The sequence below is a fragment of the Microtus pennsylvanicus genome, chromosome 2 (assembly GCF_037038515.1).
Source record: "Microtus pennsylvanicus isolate mMicPen1 chromosome 2, mMicPen1.hap1, whole genome shotgun sequence".
In the NCBI taxonomy this organism is placed as follows: Eukaryota; Metazoa; Chordata; class Mammalia; order Rodentia; family Cricetidae; genus Microtus; species Microtus pennsylvanicus.
In genome coordinates, this window is record NC_134580.1 from 132,993,826 (window position 1) to 133,013,564 (window position 19,739).

At 46.0% G+C, this 19,739-nt stretch overlaps 1 protein-coding gene across 1 annotated transcript in view; it reads left to right on the forward strand.

The window, feature by feature from the left end:
- Ctnnbl1 (catenin beta like 1) overlaps nucleotides 1-19,739 on the forward strand; it is a 166,068-nt gene that overhangs the window by 31,292 nt on the left and 115,037 nt on the right. The window contains exons 2-3 of the mRNA XM_075962847.1: nucleotides 9,356-9,544; nucleotides 15,441-15,547. Of these exons, the coding sequence (XP_075818962.1) occupies nucleotides 9,356-9,544; nucleotides 15,441-15,547 (296 nt within the window). The remainder of the gene's footprint in view (nucleotides 1-9,355; nucleotides 9,545-15,440; nucleotides 15,548-19,739) is intronic.

The following is a 19,739-nucleotide window of genomic DNA, read 5'->3' on the forward strand; positions in this document are numbered from 1 at the left end:
TTCAGGGTCTATCAGGGAAGTGACAGCAGCTCGGTGGCTCTACCTGCTGAACTGAGTCTGGGGTCTTAGTTGGCGAGGTTTGTTCTGGCAACCAGGCGGGTTAGCCTTCTCTGTTCACTTCCGCTGCCCAAGATAAGCATCCTGTAGCCTGCACTTTTGACTTGTCAGTAACTCCAGCTCTCCACAAACTCCAAGGCTGTCTGTCATGGAGGGCTGTGTCAAATTAACTTCAGGCTCTCAGACTTGTGGGTTGTTCCTTTGTTCTCAGGCTTTCAGGGTAGTACAGTTTCAAACAATAGGTTCTCTTTTAAGATGGTGCCAGGTCCCTGCCCAGGAAGTCAGTTACACAGAGGACAAAGTGGAATTCCTTTCACTGTCTGCCAGAGGAACCACTGTCTCACTAATCCAGAAACTGGTTTGAGGCTTTGAGTTCTGGGTGCTTTTCCCAAGGGTTTGCTAGTGTCTCCTTAGCAGAACCTCCTGCTTGATCGTAAACTCTTCTGCTGCCTCTCCCGCCCTCACAAACTTTTGTTTGGAGCTGTGTTGGGGTTGGCGTCTCTTTAATGTGTCGCCTGTCCCTTTGTCCACACTTTCCCGGTGCTCTGCAGCTCCCTTTGCACATTTCTGAAGTATGTCCTCCTGCCCTCTGTTTGGGGGATTCTATTCTCCTTCTGCTGATCTTTCCCTTTTATCAGGTGGCAGTAAAAGGACTTCTAGTCCACCATCTTACCCTGGGTTTTTGATGATTGTGGACATTGGTAAAAATAACAGCTTGCCCAGTAGTTACTGTGGCCTCTGTGCTTTTATTTATTTATTTTTGATTGAGAATTGCAGGAGGTTCTATTTTATATTTTGGCCTGGCTTTCCTGTAGGGCTTGGAGTTTTTGGTACCTGTTTTTTGTTTTTTTTTTCTTCCAGAAATACATGTAGATGTTCATGATGGTGGTATAGTGGTTAGCAATAGCTGCCCTCCAAAAATACAGGTTAGTAGATAGCCACTGTTCATTAATAGTTTTCAAGTTTTAACTCTTGTGAATTTCCAAAGGCAAATTATATCTGCACGTAGCTATTTCGCAGAAGTGTGGCTTCCTGGCTCCTCTCGCTGCTTTGGCCCTTAGTTTACACAGGATCTTTGGAAAGTGGTCTGTTTAGTCATCCCACAGTCCTTTGGTGGGTGGGATTTTCCGTCTCTGATTGCTTTGATCTCTAATTATGAATTTTGGCTGATGGTAGTTGCAGTGGAAGAGACTGTGAGCCTTTTCAGTTGTGCCTTAAGCAAATTTGCAGGGGAGCCCTGATGTTAACTTTGGCAGGTTTCATGCCTGCAAATATTGATTGAGCCAGAAGTCCCCACTGTAAAATGTCACCAGTGAATGTGCAGCCAGTGCAGGCAGGGGAACTCATTACTGCAGCTCATCTGCAGCTTCTGGGTCAGGCCACTCACCACCATCTGGTAAGAACGAATGTTTGAAAACTACCTTTTATTCTGACAAAAGGTAATCAGGAGAGGTTAACAACCGATGATTTCTGAACAGTTCAGATTGGTTAGACCAATCCGTCCCCAAGCTCAGGCTGCGACATTCCAAATGTCTAATTATCTCACGGGGTATTAGAACATTTTAAAATGATGAAATCCCAAAGTCATGGTAGGAGGAATTTAATTATGTGTATGCTCCCCTTTCTGCTCTGTGCTACACACCCGCTTTCCTATTAGAAGCATTTATTCTGAGGAAGAAAAGGCAACGGGAAAGGAAGAGGCAAATAGGATTGCTGTCTTCAACTAAAGCTTCATTTTAAAACCCCATATGTGAGAGTCAGGCTAGACTTGTCCTTCAAGGGCAAGGAGTAGGGATCAGGAAGGAGACTGAAGTTGGAAGGGTTTCCTCAGTGTGGTAAACCCTGAAGGAAAGATCTGAAGATGGGGGGGGGGGGCCGGCGGCGGTATATGGTCAGCAGGGGTGTTAGGAAGGTCACAGCCTATGTCCACCAGAGACGTTTTTAAAGAGGATTCAGGATTCAGTTCACGGCACACGCCTTTAATCCCTGCATTCGGAAGGCAGAGACAGGTGGATCTCTGTGAGTTTGAGACCAGCCTGGTCTACAGAGCGAGTTCCAGGACAGACTCCAAAGCTGTAGAGAAACCCTGTCTCGAAAAACAAAACAACAAAAACGAAACAAAAGGATTCAGGCTGCAAATGGATGACTGTTGGGTGTCATGGAGCTGCCTAAGGCACAGACTGACTCTAGTGCCTTGGAAGAACCATAGCAAGGTGTGGACAGGCATTTCCAGTAGAGTAGCTCTGGAGTCAACTCTTCATTAATGGTTCTCAAAACAAACCAAAGGAAAAAATGCCACCAAGGAGATAATTGCCTGCTCTTGTGTCCTTCCTCTGTCTTTCACTCAAAGTGCAGCTGGGGGAAGCTTACCTGTTAAATATTTCATGTTCAAAAGCAATTTTTTTTTTTGCTATTTCCCCCCAGTGATAGTGGGGATTGAACGCTACCACCGAGCTACACCTTCCACCCAGGAATCCATATCTTAAAGCCCATCAGTGTTCAGAGCCCCCTTCTACCTCTGCCTTACTGATTTTGAATCAATTGTCACAAAAAGAAGGAATTCTGTGTGTCTTCTTTGGGCCACAGCATGCCCTGTGCTGTAGAAACATCACCTTTATGGGCAGATAAACATCAGAAGTGTCTATGAGAGGGAGTTATTAATCTTCATTTATAGTTAAGTTGCCATCCATAACTTAAATAGAGGGAGTGAGTCTTAGGAAACCATCTAGGACAGCACTGTTAAAACAGGATCCCTGGCTCTGGCCATTATTTATTGGAAGGAAGCCTTTTGTTGATGGCTACTAACTACAGCTCTCATCTCACATGGGGCCAGTCTGTGTTCTTGTATTCTTAGAGAAGCTTTGCCTGCTGTCCAGTGCATCCTCAGAATTCTCCTGTCTTATTTCCAGCTAGTCTTGGGTGAGAATGGAGAAGGAGCTTACAGAATTCTCCCGTCTTATTTCCAGCTGGTCCTGGGTGAGAATGGAGAAGGAGCCTACAGAATTCTCCCGTCTTATTTCCAGCTGGTCCTGGGTGAGAATGGAGAAGGAGCCCACTGTATTGGAATTAGCCTTGCACTCTTGCTCACCATAAGTTGCTTAAACCCACTGGGCTGGTAGTTAGACATTTCTGTCTTCCACCTTAAACTTCTGAGTTCTGTTGTTTAAATCTTGAGCAACAGCGTGCACACCTCACTGGGTAGACCCTTCTCTGAGGTTATCTGAGCTCGTTCCCTGTTGCTAGGTGAAGAATTCCTGGTTTATTTCAAGGTCATGGAAGGCTTCTTTCTATTCACGTTTTCTAGTTCCCTTATGGAATTAGGTGTGCTTTCCCCTGTGTCACTATGAAAGTGTCTTTTCTGATTTATCTCCTTAGCCAGGTAACTTGGAATGTTACACTATCTTTAGAACATGCACACACATTTCCACTGTTGTGTCCCAGTGCACATGTGCTGTGCATTAATAATTGCACTGTTATGTTTTCATAATTTATCATAATGATACCATTATTGCTTCCTATAGAAGTTCTCCCCACCCCCAACCTCCAAGTCTAATTGAGGTCGAGACAGACCATAAATGTGATAATACAGATTGCACGCTCAGAGGAAATGGAGTGGGTTTCATAGTGGAGTTTTAATTTAGGCTTCGTTCTGGTGATGTAGTCTCTTCCTATGGTACATTACTTTGAGTCCAATATAACTGCGTGTTCCCACAGCCCCTCATTATAGCTGCAGCTTCTCACTGCTTTTTAATTAAAAAAAAAATAGAGAGGGGGAAATGAAACCTAAAGCTTAGGTTGGATATTGTCTGGGTACACAGGGAGTATTGCAGGCAGTTTGCTTACTTAATTTTTTAACTCTTTCAAAGCTTTTGTGACGAGGGTTAGAGTGAGAGGGGTCGATGAATACACAGCTGTGCGCTGACGCAGACGCGGACCTGGACAGTTTGGGCGCATGCGTGGCCTTGCGGCCTCCTGTAAGCTTTGAGAGTTGATCCTTCCTGTGTCCTTGAAAGGCCACACTTGCCTGTGGTTGGATGGTGACAAGTGCTCAGAGAGCCTTTGACATGACCGTGGGAGTGAGGCTGGGATCTATGTCGAAGGCCAGAGAAGCACTTCGAGGATGATATTTGGAGCAGTAGAAGTTAAGAGTTAACCATTTTTCTCCAGCCCTGTGGGCAGCAGAAGCAGAGAAATGACTTTATTAGGAACAGTTGCTTTTGTCATTCCTTTATCTTGAGGGATGCCACATACCTTTCAGGGACCAGAGCAGATTAATCTCCAGAGGTGACTGGTAAGAATGGCTTAAGCCTCTTGAGATTGACCGTGGCATGAGAAGGGTGTCCGTGGCCGGAGCTGCTGACCTCTGGCAGGTCTCCCTGTTACGCTCTCCTCTGACTCCCTGTAGTGAAATCAGCCTGGCGGCCTGAGCTCCAACCCCGAGCACACCTGTGTTTGTGTGCAATCAGTTGCCTCCCCCAAGGGGTTCAGGCTGGAAAAATGGAGTCAAGAAATCTGCTGCTAGGTGAGGTATGGAGTTTGCTGTCATTGTTGTGTGTTTGCAGGATTCCTAAGACCCCTGCTGCCTTCATTGTTGCTGAACGTTGGTTCCCTTAGGCTTCATCAGGGAGCAGCATGATGGCGGCCTGCACATGAAATGGGGCTGCTCGGTATGGCTGAGTGTGAGTGTAAGTGCAAACCACGTGCCAAGGGCTTAGTATTAAAAAAAAAAAAGAGTAAACTAGCGTTTTAAAAATATTGACTATATACTAAATTGTTATTTTGGGCATATTGTACTAAATAAAATATCTATTAAAATTAGTTTTACCTGTTTCTTTTTACTTTTAAAGATGTGGCTGTTAAAAAATATTCATGCCAGTGGCTTGCACTGTATTTGATTGTACTCATCCTGGACTGTGGCACGCTCATTTTCCCTGTCCTAGTACAGAGCCTCAGCCACAGTTGGCACTTAGTAAATACTTGTTAAGGAGCCAACCCCAACCCATAACACTGAGGTCTTAGGAATGAGTGGAGCCTCTATTGAGAATGTCGGCGTTTGAAAACGAGACACATTGAGGAGTAAAGAGCAGAATTCTTGCATCTGCGGGAAAATGCTGAAATAATGATCTCAGGGCCACCGTTGCACAGCTTACCTACCCACGGGAGAGGGAGGTGGCTGTGCCTCTGCTCTGCCAGGCCAGGCCCAAGAGGAACTAATGCTTTATGTGTGCTGTTGAGGTAGACCAGTCAGAAAGGTTCTAGCAGCTTAATTTGCCTTGACCGTCCCTCTCCCCATGACCCAGTTTAGATGACACCCAACTAGAAGCTTGGGGCCGCCGCTGGGCCTTCTGATTACAGTGTTTCGTGCCTAAGACATCTTTTACCAAGTTTGTTGTTGTTGTTGTTGTTAATGACTTACCACTTTAATCTAACCAAGGTATAATGTGGCTTTTGTCTGTGGGTACATTTAAGTCCCTCAGAACTGTGTCACTGAGAGTTGCATAATCAAGGTGGATGGGCACACTCTGATATGTCACTTCAGAAAGGATCAGCTTGTCTCTGCAAGTGTTTATTGAGAGCTAGCTGGCACCCCAGGCATCCTGTTCCCTGCTAATACAACACAACTGTTAACTACTTCTGGTCCCCAGAGATGAGGTGGATTAAAGTGCTGCCCGAGGAAAGTGCTGTTTCAATGGGTTGTTAGAGGTGAGGATGCAGCCCTCCACTGACCTTTAAAGAGTGGGCTCTAAAGAGACAAGACCACTGTTTCTCCTTTGCCCTTCTTGATGGTGGCAGCACTCAGCTTCCTCCTGTGAAGTGCGACTCCACCACCTTTTCTCTCCATCCCGAAATCCCCTCTTTGTGGAGAACTCTGCAGCTCAGGTCCCTACTTAGCTGCTTTGGCTGCTGCTGCAGGCTCACACTAATCGCAATCACAGCGGGGTTTGTTTTATGAACCTGAAAGATCCCTGTTCCCAGGAGGCTGAAGTTCCTACTGCTGCGGAGCTACGGAGTTTTCTTAGAAGCCTGCTTCCTTGAAGGTGAAGCTACCTCCCTTTCTTTTCCCACACTATGTGGAGACCCCCCTCTTCCCTTTAAGGTTAGAACAGTAATGACAATACTAGGTTTTTATACTTAAGGAAATTGGGTATGTGCCAGGGAGACTCCGAAGAGAGTGAAAAGTAGCAGGGGTACCCTACAAGTGGAACTGTGGTTCTCCTGAGCACCATCATCTGCTCACTGAAGCCCCTGGCATGTAGAGCCAGCAGGATTCACATGGACAGAGAATGACTTTGCACCCCTAGCGCGATGCAATCCAGTGGCAGTCACAAGGCGAGATGTGTGATGTCCATGATGAAAGTTTGTCTGCTATTACCAGACACCTTAGCAGGGTGTTGGTGAGCACAGCAGTTTCTTCTGTTTGCTAGTAACAATCCACATTGCACTATTACACTATCAGTAGGTGCAGTTGTCATTGGAGAAGGAAAAATTCATGAAGGAGCTCATCTCAGGTGTCTTGTGGGGAAGACGGAAGTACCTGGATTGCCTCATCGTGGTCGTTTTCTTTATTTGGGACTGTTAGACTGTGGAGTGCTTTCCCTTTAAATGCAGCTTTTTAAAATCCACAAGGAAAAGGGTTATAGTCCTCATTTGCATTTTAGGAAGCTAAGGCCTAAGGAGGCAGACCATGTGCCCAAAGTTGTACTAGCTGAGCCAAACGGTGAGGAGATAGGGCCATTTGGTGTCTGCCATGGTGTTTCTCCTCGGTTTTGAAGCCCATCTTAGCAGAGCCCTGCTTTATTCTGTACTAGTCAGACTCAACAGTAAGACTCCTGTGCCCTACGGTGGCAGAGGAACAGTGAAGCTCCAGTTCCGTGGGCTCAAAGCTTTTCCACCTTTCATATGCTTCGCTTCTGGAACACTTTTATTGTTGAAAAATAATTTGAGGCTGGAGAGAGAGGAAGGAGGCTTAGCTGTTTCAAGCATGTGCTGCTCTTGGAGAGGACCATGGTCAGGCCCTAGCACCCACAGCTTACAACCTTCTTCAACTCCAGCCTCTGGGCTCCTACTCTGTCTTCCACCCTGTGGGCACTTGCATTCAATGTGCATAAACATACATTCAAGCATGGAACTAAAAACTAATGAAATATTAAAATGTACTTGTGTGTGTTATATTCCGGAGTATGTGTGTGCATGGAGGTCAGAGGAGGTGTCCTGTTCTCTCTCTCTTATTTCTCTGAGTCAAGGTGTCTCACTGGACCTGGAGTTAGGCTGGCAGTGAGCCTCTTGTCTCTGCTGGGGTTACGGTCCCTGTGCAGCAATGCCCAGCTGTTTCTCATGTGTGTGCTGAGCTCTGAACTCGGTCTTCATGCATGTGAGCATGTGAGCATGAAGCACTGATATCCAGTGAGTCATCTCTTCAGCCCTGATCTTTTTTTTTTTAATTGACAACTCTGTAGGGCACAATGTATTTTGATATATTGAAGGGAGCAGGCAAAAGCACCTTGGCCTGAATACTGCCATTTTGACTTCAGACTTTATTTTACTTGCAGGATAAAATAAAGTTTAGGTTCCCAAGCCCTAGGGGAGCTGGGAACTTTCCAATGGCCGATCATCTGTAATTCACAGAAATAGTCGCTGTGCAGCTTTCGTTCTTTAGAAACATTATGGCTGTTCTTAACAACAAAAGGAACAAACGAATCTGACGGTCGGAGTGAAAGGTTTGCATTGTATTTTGGTTGACAATGATGGGACATTCAAGAAAGCCTCTGATCTCTAAATCCTGATTGGTGAAAATTGTAACTAACTTGACAGCAAATGTGATTTTTGTGTTTATAAACCCCACTTCTGCCCCTGCTCAGGACTGTCAGGAGAAATAAGGCTTCCAAGTCCTTGTCCTACAGCCCTGATCGATCAGTGACCCGCTTATGTAGTGAATTATTAAAATCTTTGGAACCCATCAGTGTTGCCCCTCTCCTTCCTTATGGCACATAACAGGCTAAGTGTCACAGTATGTTGCAATATAGAATGATTAAATCAGGAGAATTAACAGATCTATCACCGTCTACTCTTTGTGGCAAAAATTTTAAATATTTTTTCAAATTTGAAGGATGCAGAGTGCTAGTATGTGCTGCATGTACCATTTGCTCACTAAAGGACTAAAGCTAATTCTTCAGTCATTCCCAACCATTCTTCTAGTCCCTGCTTCCGAGTTCTTCTCTAAGAATGAGATTATGTGGTATTTCACTTAGCACAGTCTTCCAGATTGGCCAGTTGTGATAGATGCCCACAGCCATATTGCTAGTGGCAGCCTTTCTTCCCCCGGCGAAGTGGGACTCCAGAGAGCACACCCCACATTTCTCTCATCTGCTGATGGGCACCTTGCTCCTGTCTCATGGCTCTCATTGCTACGCTGTGCGTTTCAGTGCAGGAACCTCTCTGCAGACTGACTCCACTTCCTTTGGAGACCACAGATCATATGGTGGCTGTTCTGTTTTCAGTTTTCTGCGGAGCCTCCGTACTGTTCTCCATAACGGCCATGTTAACTCACATGCCTCCTCTACTCCACACCTGATACCCCACGGATTCATTTGTGTTTCCTGATTGATAACATTGGGACTTTTCCCTCTCCTTTATCTCTTAGCCATTTCTGTATGTTCTCTTGAAGAGTGGCTAACCCTTGCCTGGCCTTTGGCCATCTGTTCTCCTGCATAGTAGAATCTGAAATCTATGACTTGGAAGTATCTATGTTATGAGTCTCTGTCTGAACTGAGGAGCTGAGAAACAGACCTTGATAGAAGATGTGTGCCGAAGGGTGGAGGTTGGGGATTGTATCCTACAAGGAAAGTGAGCCTGACTCGGTGTCCCCATGTCAAAGTGACCTTTCCCCTTGTGATTTCTATATACACCGGGAATCTTGGGAAGTGGTACAACCTCATTAAAAAAAAAAAAAGGTCTGTTGGTCACAGTGTGTTTGCAAAACCATTGAGTGTCTGAAACATCACAGAGCTAGCCTTGCTGTTCTGTGGAAAAGGTAAGCTGTGGCACTTAGCTGTCGGGACCCTTGGATGCTTTTAGATGTCTATCCTCTCCTGCACACCTTCCCCCACTTCTGAGAAAGGGTTTTTCTGTGTAGCCCTGGCTGTCCTGGAACTCATTCTGTAGACCAGGCTGGCCTTGAACTCAGAGATCCACCTGCCTCTGCCTCCTGAGTGCTGGGATTAAAGGTGTGCACCATGATGCCCCGCTGCCTGTTTCTTTTCCAGCTCTAATGCCCTATGTTTCTTTTCTTTTTTCTCAGCCTAATAGGGGCACGAAACGACCCCGAGATGATGAAGAAGAGGAACTAAAGACACGTCGCAAGCAGACTGGCCCTCGAGAACGCGGTCGCTATCGTGAGGAGGAGGCCACAGCAGCTGAAGAAACAGACGATGATAAAAAAAGGCTGCTGCAGATTATTGACAGGGATGGCGAGGAGGAAGAGGAAGAGGTAGTGAGCGAGAGCTGGGCAGGGGTCGTTGGAGTGACCCTGACATACCATCTGGGTCTTAACTGGGGACAGGATATTACCCTGAGCCTCCCAGTCTCATCTGTAAAATGGGGTTAAGAAATCCTGCATCAGAGTGTTGGGGCAAAGGTTGGGTGGAAAGAGATAGAAAAGGATTTGCAGAGTAAGGAATGTTATGGAAACCAAGAGGAAGGATGACTGGTGTTGACAGGAGAAAGACAGAGAAAGCTTCTTGTCCTGCCATTCTGAGGACATGTAGAATATTCATCATTTTAAAATATAGTCCGTGATCTAAAAGGAGTGTCAAATCCTATCAGTCACACAAGGTAGTAGGGCTTTTAAGAATGAAGTTTAGGGGGCTGGAGAAATGATGTCTCAGTGGTTAACAGCACTTACTGGCAGCTCTTCCAGAGGACCTGGGTTCAATTCCAAGCACCCACATAGCAGCTCATAGCTGTCTGTAACTCCAGTTCCAGGGGCTCTGACACCTTCACATCAATGCATATAAAATAAGTTTCAAACAAAAAAAAAATGAAGTTTAAAGTACTATTAGATTAGATATGTGAGTCTTGTTTTAGCTTGGTGGTTTATGCCTATAGTCGAAGCTCTTAGAAGCTGAAGTGGATCGCTTGAGCCTAGGAGTTCAAGACCATCCCTGACAATATAGCAAAACCTTCCTCAGAAAAACAAAGCAACAGCCAGTCCTACAACAGTTGAAGGAAGGCAATACCTTTGGGCTGTTCTATTCAGTCTTACTCTGTACCTTTGAATAATATCCCTTTATGCCTCATGTGCCTGGGTTCTTCCCTTTAGGTCTAGTGTAGCACAAATTCTAATTGCTCTTAACAATAAAAATCCGGAGTTAGATATTGGAATAAAAGAGATCAGAGAAGCAGAGCAGCCGGCCACTAGAGTTCTTACCTCTACCAATGCTCAGACCAAAGGGGCGAGCCTGTCCTCAGACTACATCCTCAGACTGAACTCCTGTCTCCTCCCACCTTACATTCCTCTCTCCACCCAGCCATATCACTCCTGTCTCCACCTCCCTAGTGCTGGATTAAAGGTGTGAGCTCTGTTTCTCTTTTAGATTGGATCATTTTTTTTTAATTTATTTTTTTTAAATTGAGAAAAGGAAGAAAAAAAAAACAAGTTTCCACCTCCTCCCAGCCTCCCATTTCCCTTCCCCTCCTCCCACCCTTCTCCCCCTCCTCCCATCCTTCTCCCCATCCTCCCACCCTTCTCCCCCTCCTCCCACCCTTCTCCCCCTCCTCCCACTCCTCTCCCCCTCTCTCTCCAGTCCAAAGAGCAGTCAAGGTTCCCTGCCCTGTGGTAAGTCCTAGGTCCTCCCCCCTCTGTCCATATCTAGGAAGGTGAACATCCAAACTGGCTAGGCTCCCACAAAGCCAGCACATTGCGTAGGATCAAAACCCTGTGCCATTGTCCTTGGCTTCTCATCAGCCCTCATTGTTCGCCATGTTCAGAGTCCAGTTTTAACCCATGCTTTTTTAGTCACAGTTCAGCTGGCCTTGGTGAGCTCCCAGTAGATCAGCTCCACTGTCTCAGTGGGTGGGTGCACCCCTCGTGGTCCCGACTTCTTTGCTCATGTTCTCCCTCCTTCTGCTCCTCATTGGGGGTGGAGTGGGATGGGGGTAAGGGAAGACGGGGAGAGAAAAGGGAGAAGGGGAGGATGGGGGGAACTAGGGGAAAAAAGAGGATTGGGATAAAGGAAGGTTGGATAGGGGAGCACGGAAGCACAATTCTTAGTTAAGGGAGACTTGAACCTAGAGTGGCTCCCAGGAGCCCAAGCCGAGGTCCCCAGTTAGTTCCTTGGGCAGCTGAGGATAGGGAACCTGAAATGACCTTAGCCTATAGCAATACTGAAGAATATCTTGCATATCATCTTAGAACCTTCATCTGGTGATGGATGGAGATAGAGACAGAGACCCACACTGGAGCACTGGACTGAGCTCCCAAGGTCCCAATGTGGATCATTTTTTGTATAGCCCAGAGTGACCTTGAGCTAACAGAGAAGTGTCTGCCTCTGTCTCCCTAGTCCTGGGTTTAAAGGTGTGTTTCACCATTGCCTGGCCTCTAGTGGCTTAACTCTGCGCTCTGATCTTCAGGCAAGATTTATTTGTTAAAACACAAACAAAATATCAGTACAGTCTGGGTCAGGTGAAATCCTCCAAGAATCCTATCCCATCTCCTAGGTGGCCCTGCAGGCCGTTCTCAGATTCTCTCCTCACTTGATTCTGTGTGTAGTCTTCACAGCAGGAGGCGTGGTCGGAAACCCTTATTTGTCTCACATTTGCTTTCCTCCCTTGGCCTCCCATGAAATGGCCTGACTCTGGTGTGTTCACAGCTATGTCTCTGGCACTGAGGGCAGCATCTAGCTCTTCCTAGGCCCTAATAAATATTTATGGAGTGAGTAAATGAATGGAGCAGAGAAGCACAGAGGTAAAATATCAGCGATTAAAACAAAATGGCCTCACCTTGTGTCTTTTTAAATCCTTAAGTGCTAACTTATATGCGGTTTCACTCTGGCATTTTGTTCAATATGAATTATGGAAATGGATTCTTAAGAGCCAGCTGTTTTCTAGTTCCCTCAAAGACATGATGCTAAGTTTGGCTTTTAAAAAGGAGGCAGGAGCATGAATCTGAGAAGAAGAAAAAAAATTTGTATTCCAAACAGGTCTTTTCTATGTTATGACAATAACGCCTTCTTCCCAGGGGTCTGGACCAGTACTGTCTGAGGTTCTGCCCCTAAAATATATTGTCACTTGGGGAGTCTGTAGGAGAGAGCCCTGAGTTCTGAATTGTCTCCCAGAGCACAGCCTCGAAGGGCTTACAGAGTGTGTAGCTGGCGCTCGTCCCTCAGGCTTCTGCTCAGTCTGCTCACCCTGTAGTTAATTGGAAGGTAGAATTCCTGTGAAGATGGTTTTGGGGGACAGTGACTGTCATGGGTAAGTAGTTTCCTGCCTGGGAGACAGAAATGTAATGGGGGAACAGCCTTCCTGTAAGGGACAGGAACAAAGAAATCACTTTGTAAAAATGGCACACAAAAGGCTAAAAGTCCAGGAGTTATTTTCTCACTCTACCAAAGTCCCATCTGATGGAAAACAAGCGGTGCTTGCCCTGTGTCACGTGGGCTGTAAAATATTATTGTCCTTTTTGTACTACATCACTAGCATCCATCTCTCTGAAATCTCCCGCCGGTTTCTGACGTTGAGCTATTGGAGATGCTGCTGAGGCTGATGACAAAATCTGATAATCCGGTTCTCTGGTGTTAGAGAGGGATTGAGGAGGGAAGCCAGACCCTGGAGAGGCTGGAATGCTGGAAATCCATGAGTATAGTTCCCCCAGAGTGCTCAAAGTGTTGGCGAAGGAAGGGAAAGCAGTGGCTGTGAGGGAGGCTAGAGAGTGAGTTAGCCGTTCCCTAGACAGGGCTCTGTTGCTTAGCCCCTCCTCGTGTGCTGGGTATACTGTGTCTCTCGCTATTAAGAACAGCATCATTATTCATTATTGGAGTTCACCAAACAATTTTATGTACACAGTTTATTCAGGTCATCTCTGTGACCTTGAAAGATCCAGCAAACATTTTCATTCCAGCCCTCCCTTCCTCCATTCAGCAGCTCTTCACTGGGTGCCTGCCGTGAGCCAGGCACTAAAGAATCAGCAGTAAGCAAGGAGGCATGGGCCATCTACAGGGTATTATGTCTGCCCTATTGTTTTTTAATTTAAAAATTTAATTTATATAGGTGTTTTGCCTATAGTGTAGGTACATGTATGGTGCCCTCAGAAGCCAGTAGAGAGCATTAGATCTCCTGGAACTGGAATTACAGACAGTTGTGAGCTGCTGTGTGGGTGCTGGGAATCAAACCTGGGTCCTCTGGAAGAACAGCCAGTGATCTTAACTGCTAAGCAGCCTCTCTAGCCACAATGTCTGCCCTCATCTGAAGTTGGAGCAGTTAGCTGGGCCAGATCCTTCCCGACTTTCCTTCTATAGGCTACATGAAGGATTTGGGATTTATTCTAGACACTAAGGGGATGAACTTAGGAAAGACTGACGAGGCGTGAACTAGACTTGCTTTGAGAAATTTGTTAGTGAAGTTTTGTTGCTATGTGGTTGGTAAGGGGAGAGCTGAGTCTCTGAGTCCTAACCAGGCCAGACTGACTTTGGTTTTCACCGTGTCGGGGAAGCCCTCTAGAACTGTAGACCTGGGAGGGTGAGAGCCCCACAGAATGCTTTCAGATCCGGAGGTCGATAGAAACTAGGAAATGGTGTCACCCTCAGAATGAATGTACAGGTTTCTCCCATTAAAACCCAATATAGGAGGAACATTGAGATTTCATAATAAAATAATAGCTAGTATTTCTGAGTCCTTACAGAATTATAGGATGATTCAGTGCTTTCCAAAAGGATCTATTTCAAGTTCTCCTAAAAGCAGTTTCTTTATTGCTTCTAGGTGTGAGTTACGGCCATTACTACAGAGCAGAGGAGCTGGAGTTGGCAGTGTTAGAGAGGCAGGGTGCCCTGCTACATTAATTTAAACTGGAAAGTGAACTGAAGATACCTTTCTGAAATTCCGTATAGGTTGTGTGTTGTGGGGGAAGATAAATGATTCAAAGTTTTAAAAAAGATTTATGTGTGTGTGTGTACGTGTGTGCACATGTGCACACTTAACGTGCAAGTGCGTGTGCTTGCATGTGTGTAGGTATAGGTGTTGGTGGAGGCCAGTAGAGGGTATCAGACCTCCTGAAGCTAAAATTATAGGTGTGGGTGCTGGGAACTGAACTCTCAGAATCTCTGAAGAATAGGAACTCTTAACCTTGGAGCCTTTTCTCCAGTCCCTCAATATATAATATTCAACTCATTTACTTCTTTTATTTATCTCTGTGGTGTATGAAGTAAGACAATTCTGTGGTACTAGTTTTCTAATGCTTCCTCTGAGCTAGGTTACAGAAATGCTTTATTTTTTATATTTAATATTTATTCATCTGTTTTACAGCAGGGTCTCCCTAGGTAGCTCTGACTGGCCTAGAATTTGCTATGTATACCAGGCTGGCCTTTGACTTGTGACAATCCCACTGCCTTTACCAGAATGTTGGGATTATAGGCATGTGATATCGTGTCCAGTTATTAATCTTCCCTCTTTCCCGCCTGCCTGCCTTCCTTCCTTCCTTCCTTCCTTCCTTCCTTCCTTCCTTCCTTCCTTCCTTCCTTCCTTCCTTTTTTTTTTTTTTTTGTCTTACCATCTTCATGTAGCCAGGCTATGCTCAAACTAATCCTCTTGCCACATCTGACTCATGGTTAACTAATCCTTGATGTGATACTAGCATTCCAAGGTACCTGTCTATCCCTCCTCTCAGTAGCTAAGGAGGACTAGGCACAGAAACATGTGAAGGAAGCGGTGTGTGTAGCGCCCCCAACTGCCACTTGTCCCTTATGGGCTGTGCAGAAACAGGCACAGAGAGCAGCTTTGGCCTGTACACTGGTTTGTGACCTGGTGCGAGGAAGAGACTAGAGGTCCCAGGCACTGACTTGGGTTTGATCTTTAGCAAATTCTTCTTAGTTTCTGACTCCTTCTTGCCTGTGCATCAAAGGGACAAGATAAACGTTGGCTAAAAGTACCCAGCATTGTTGTTTACTCTGCACCCACAGTGTGCCTGAGAAACCTTTGTGGATGAATCTTTACTGCCTGACAGGGAGCTTTCCTGGTGTAGAGGCAGGGTAGTAGCTGTGACACCCTGGATGATGTCACCACCACCATTCCGGTTGGGGAGGAGGAGGCCCATGGCAGCAGGTGGACAGAGGAGCCATAATGACAGTGAATGAGTGTGTGATCCCTGACCACTGAAGCCGCTATCCTTGTTCCAGGAGGAGCCGCTGGACGAAAGCTCAGTGAAGAAGATGATCCTCACGTTTGAAAAGCGATCATATAAAAACCAGGAGCTGCGGATCAAGTTTCCCGACAATCCGGAGAAGTAAGACTCTACTTTGCTGACACCCCTCTCCTGCATGTTAGCCTGTTTTCTGATTTGTTGAGTTTGTTGCTTGCTTTGATGGCTTTTTGTGACTTGATCAGTGTGGTCCATAAGTTTGGAAGTCACTGGAAGGACACACAGGACTTGAGTCAGTGATGCTAAGGGCTATGGTTTATTACGACAGGAGTTCACAAAGGTGTTGACTGGTACAAATGCACATCTGCAGAGTCTAGAGAGATCTGTGTCCAGGCCTCCTGTTCCCTCGACTGGGGGAGGGCAGACAGACAGCATTGCATCTTCCTGCAGTGCACTGCACTGGTGTATTCATGCCCTGGAGGCTGACCTGAGGACTGGGCAGGTCTGCATTCTCTGACAGCCACAGTCCAGACTTCCACAGACAAGCAGCTGTGGGGTGTTACAGCTTGAGCCTGGAGCACCCTCAGCACTCAGGGACCAGCTCAGGCCAGCTCCTCAGCTGCTAGCAGGCTTCCTAAAGAGCACCCCTACTTTGCTAGCTCTTTCCTACATCATTCCTTCCCAGGATACCAGCCACGACTGCCAGGTGAAAGCTTTATTGCAGTGATCAGACAGATGTACGTGGGGACCCCTCCCCCCAAGTAACCATAAATGATCACTTCTTTCTTAGCTTCAGAGTCTCTTCTGTGTGAGGCAACTGTGTTGTTGGGAAGACTGAGAACAATGGGCAGCTTGCGTGTTACACCCGCACCCAGTAGGTGCTCACGGTAGACACTCCTGAAAATTTTTTTTTACTGTGAGGTGCCATAGCATGGGATCTGGGATCTTTTCATCCTGAATCCCAATTAAAAAGGATTAAAGATCTGTATAGATTTTAGAGTTCTAAATCTCTGTTTTCTTCCCTGTCTTTCTCCCTTCCCAGATAAATGGTTTAATGAATTTTAATAGGCCCAAAGCCCTGAGGCAATTAAGAGTTGGATGGTAGGATCTTTGCATTCGAGTTGTAGGTTACTAGGGAGACTGACTATTAATGTGAGATAGAGGAAAATACACAGGTAGAGATGTAAGTAGGGTGCTGTGGGAGCATAGGAAGAAGGAGCGGGTGCTTTGTTGAGGGCCTCACAAGAAAGGTAGGGTTGGGGCTGGGCCTTGTGTTAGGCATGCAGCTAGCACAGAGTGAAAACAGTGTGGGGGGGATAGCTCAGAGGGCAAAGTCCTGCCACACAAGTGTGAGGACTTAAGTTTGGAACGTGCAAACACGTGTAAAGCTGCGTGGGTAGCACGGCTATAATCCCAGGGCTCCTACAGCGAGATGGGGGCAGAGATGGGCCAGCTAGCCTGGTGTGCACAGCAGAGTATATAAGAGGCTGTCTCAAACAAGGCAGAAGGTGGGGACAGCACCTTCTGTTGTGTTTTGGTCTCTACACATGCATTATGGCGTGTGTGCAGGCACACCCAAACATGCTTCTACACAGACACGTGCATACATGCACATGCTTGAGAAGATGAGAAGCAGGGGAGGGAGAGAGAATATGCTAGAGGGTAGAGAGTCTTCACAACAAGCCTTGGAGGCATTGGGACTCAGTAGTCTCCTTTTCTGTGGATGAAGGGATAGGGCAGGGAAAACCCAGCCCTCTGTGACAGCAGCTAGATCACAGACCAGCTTCCTGGCATCTGCATTATCTCTGGTGTTGTGCTGACCTCCACTGCACAGCAGTTCACACTGTAGTGTATGTGTGCATGTGTGTGCATTTAATTGCACAATTATCACATAGACTGATACTGTTGTAAAAAGTAGTTTGAATGTGTAAGTAGACTAAATAATGGAAGTCACCTCACCATATGGAACCTACTACCGCCCCAAGACCCACAGCTGGCCTTGTGACTGATTCTGTGAAGATCGCTTTAGACTGTTTGCTATACCCTGTTTTCTACTATATGAAGATTCAGCCTATACAAATTTGAGTTTATATAACAGGAAATGGCTGGTGCACTGTATTTCATGTTTAGGAAATCCCATGGTGTATTTAGTTATTTTTGCATGAATGGACTTTAGGTTATTTTAAGTTTTTTAAAATTTTATTTTATTTCATGTATATGCCTGTTTGTCTGTGTACTACATGTGAGCCTGACACCCATAGGGTCAGGAAAAGAATTAGATCCCCTGGAAATGGAATTGCATATGGTTGTGAACTCCATGTGGGAGCTGGGAATTAAACCTGGGTCCTATGAAGAACAGTCAGTGTTCTTAACTGCTTAGCCAGCTCTAGCAGTTTAGATTATTTTAAACATTGGCTTTTATAAACAGTTCTAGGTAGACTTCCTTGTGTTTATACATGTCTTTGTGCTTGCATGTTCCGATAGGAATTCCTAAACGTTGAATGCTCAGACTGAAGGGGATGCAATTACAGTCTTTGAAAGCTACTCCAAGTCACTTGTTCTATCCTTTCCTTCTCCAGCTGCCTTTCCTTCCCAAGTACTCACAGTAGTCATGGCCACTCTTTAACACCTTTGCTGTTTTTTTGTTCCTCCCTGTTAGACTCTTGCAATTGGGTGTAGATTGTGTCTCATTTGTTCCTGTGGCTTTGATGCGGTATCTGCGGGGCTACAGGTGCTCAGTAAACATGAGAGTTCCGTGCAATCTTTGTCATCTTTATTAAATCCCTATGGCCTGGAAGCCAGGGACCCCTTAGGAGGCAGCTGTGCTGCAGGTTGATAACACTGAAAATGTGAGATCTGATTTGTGCCCTGGAATGGCAGTACTGCCTTTGTGCCAGAGGCAGCCATTGCTCTGCGGTTGAGAGTGGTGAAGTCATGACAGGTATGGCTGCTGGCCTCCCATTAGGTACCTCTGGTCTCTTGTTGGGCCATTGATAAGCTGCTTTTCAGAAAGAGGTTTATGTTCCTTAAACAGTGTTTGCCATTCAGAAAAGACTTTTTTGTGCTATTTTTAGTTTAGAATTTGAACATGTAAAAATTGAAATTACACAGTAAGAACTTTTTGTTGTGTCAAAAAGCAGTTAGGAAACTATCTTGTGCTTTAACCCTGAGTTCTTGAATTCTTGTTGGCATGATGTCTTCCATAATTCACCAGATGAGTGAGGGGCAATTAAGATGAAAATTGCTCCTGTGTATTTGAATGAGACTTTCCAGTTTGAGATCAAAAACATTCAGATTTATTTTCCTGTACATGTGAGTGTCATTTTGATCGCATCCTCCCAGATGCTGTTCTGCATTTGGCTGTGGTTCAGTGGTGCTGACAGTCTTCCACCCACAGCCTCCTCGGCACTGTGATCTCTCTCCCAGACATCACACTGAGCATGCTGCTCTGTAGTACGCCTTCAGCTCTTCGCTTCCTTTTTCCAGGGATGGAATCATTTAGTGCAGCGGTTTCCAAGCTTTGTTTTTCTCACAGCCCCTTTGTGCTCTCATGTGAGTACCCTAAACTGCTTTTCTTAAAATAATTGTAGCAATCACAAGAATATGCAAGTGTATATTCTTCTTACCATCATGATCATGGTCTAGTAGTTGGGGAATAGCTCACGGGGTAGGAGCACTTGCTGTGCAAGCACGAAGGCCTGAGTGCAGATTCCTAGCAATCCTATCAGAGGCCTGTACATGTGCCTGTAGCACCAGCACTCTGGGAGGTGGATCCAGGAGGATCACTGAAGACTGAGGCCACCAGCCTAGCCCCACATTTATGAGAATCTCAAGGGGATTAGGTGGAGAGTGACACATCAGACACCTGAGCTGCTCCTCTGGCCTCTGTGTGTGTGTGTGTGTGTGTGTGCGCGCGCGCGCGTGCGCGCGCGCACAGACACACACACAAGACAATGGATGACATCCCTTGTGTGGACCTTGGGAAAACTTAATGGTGTGAACGCTAGTAAAAGAAGTGTGAAAAGGGCCGATGGTACCTTAGAATTATGACAGTTTTGATCTGTCAGTTTACTCCTTCCCCAGGGATCTTCCACTGCCTCAGCTACATCAAGGGATTGGGGTGGGAGTCTCCTCATGGTCCCTCTGCAGTGAAGGCTGCTAGTGTGACTGCAGCTAAGACCGTCAGGTTTTGTAGTCCTGTTTTTGAACACTGAGGTCATTTGTTACTATTTACTCTCATGGTTGAAGGAGGACATCTTGCTTGTCTGAAGCAAATGAGCATGGGCAGACCGGGAGAACATTTTCTGTCCTGTCGGATGGAGTCCGTGACCCCATC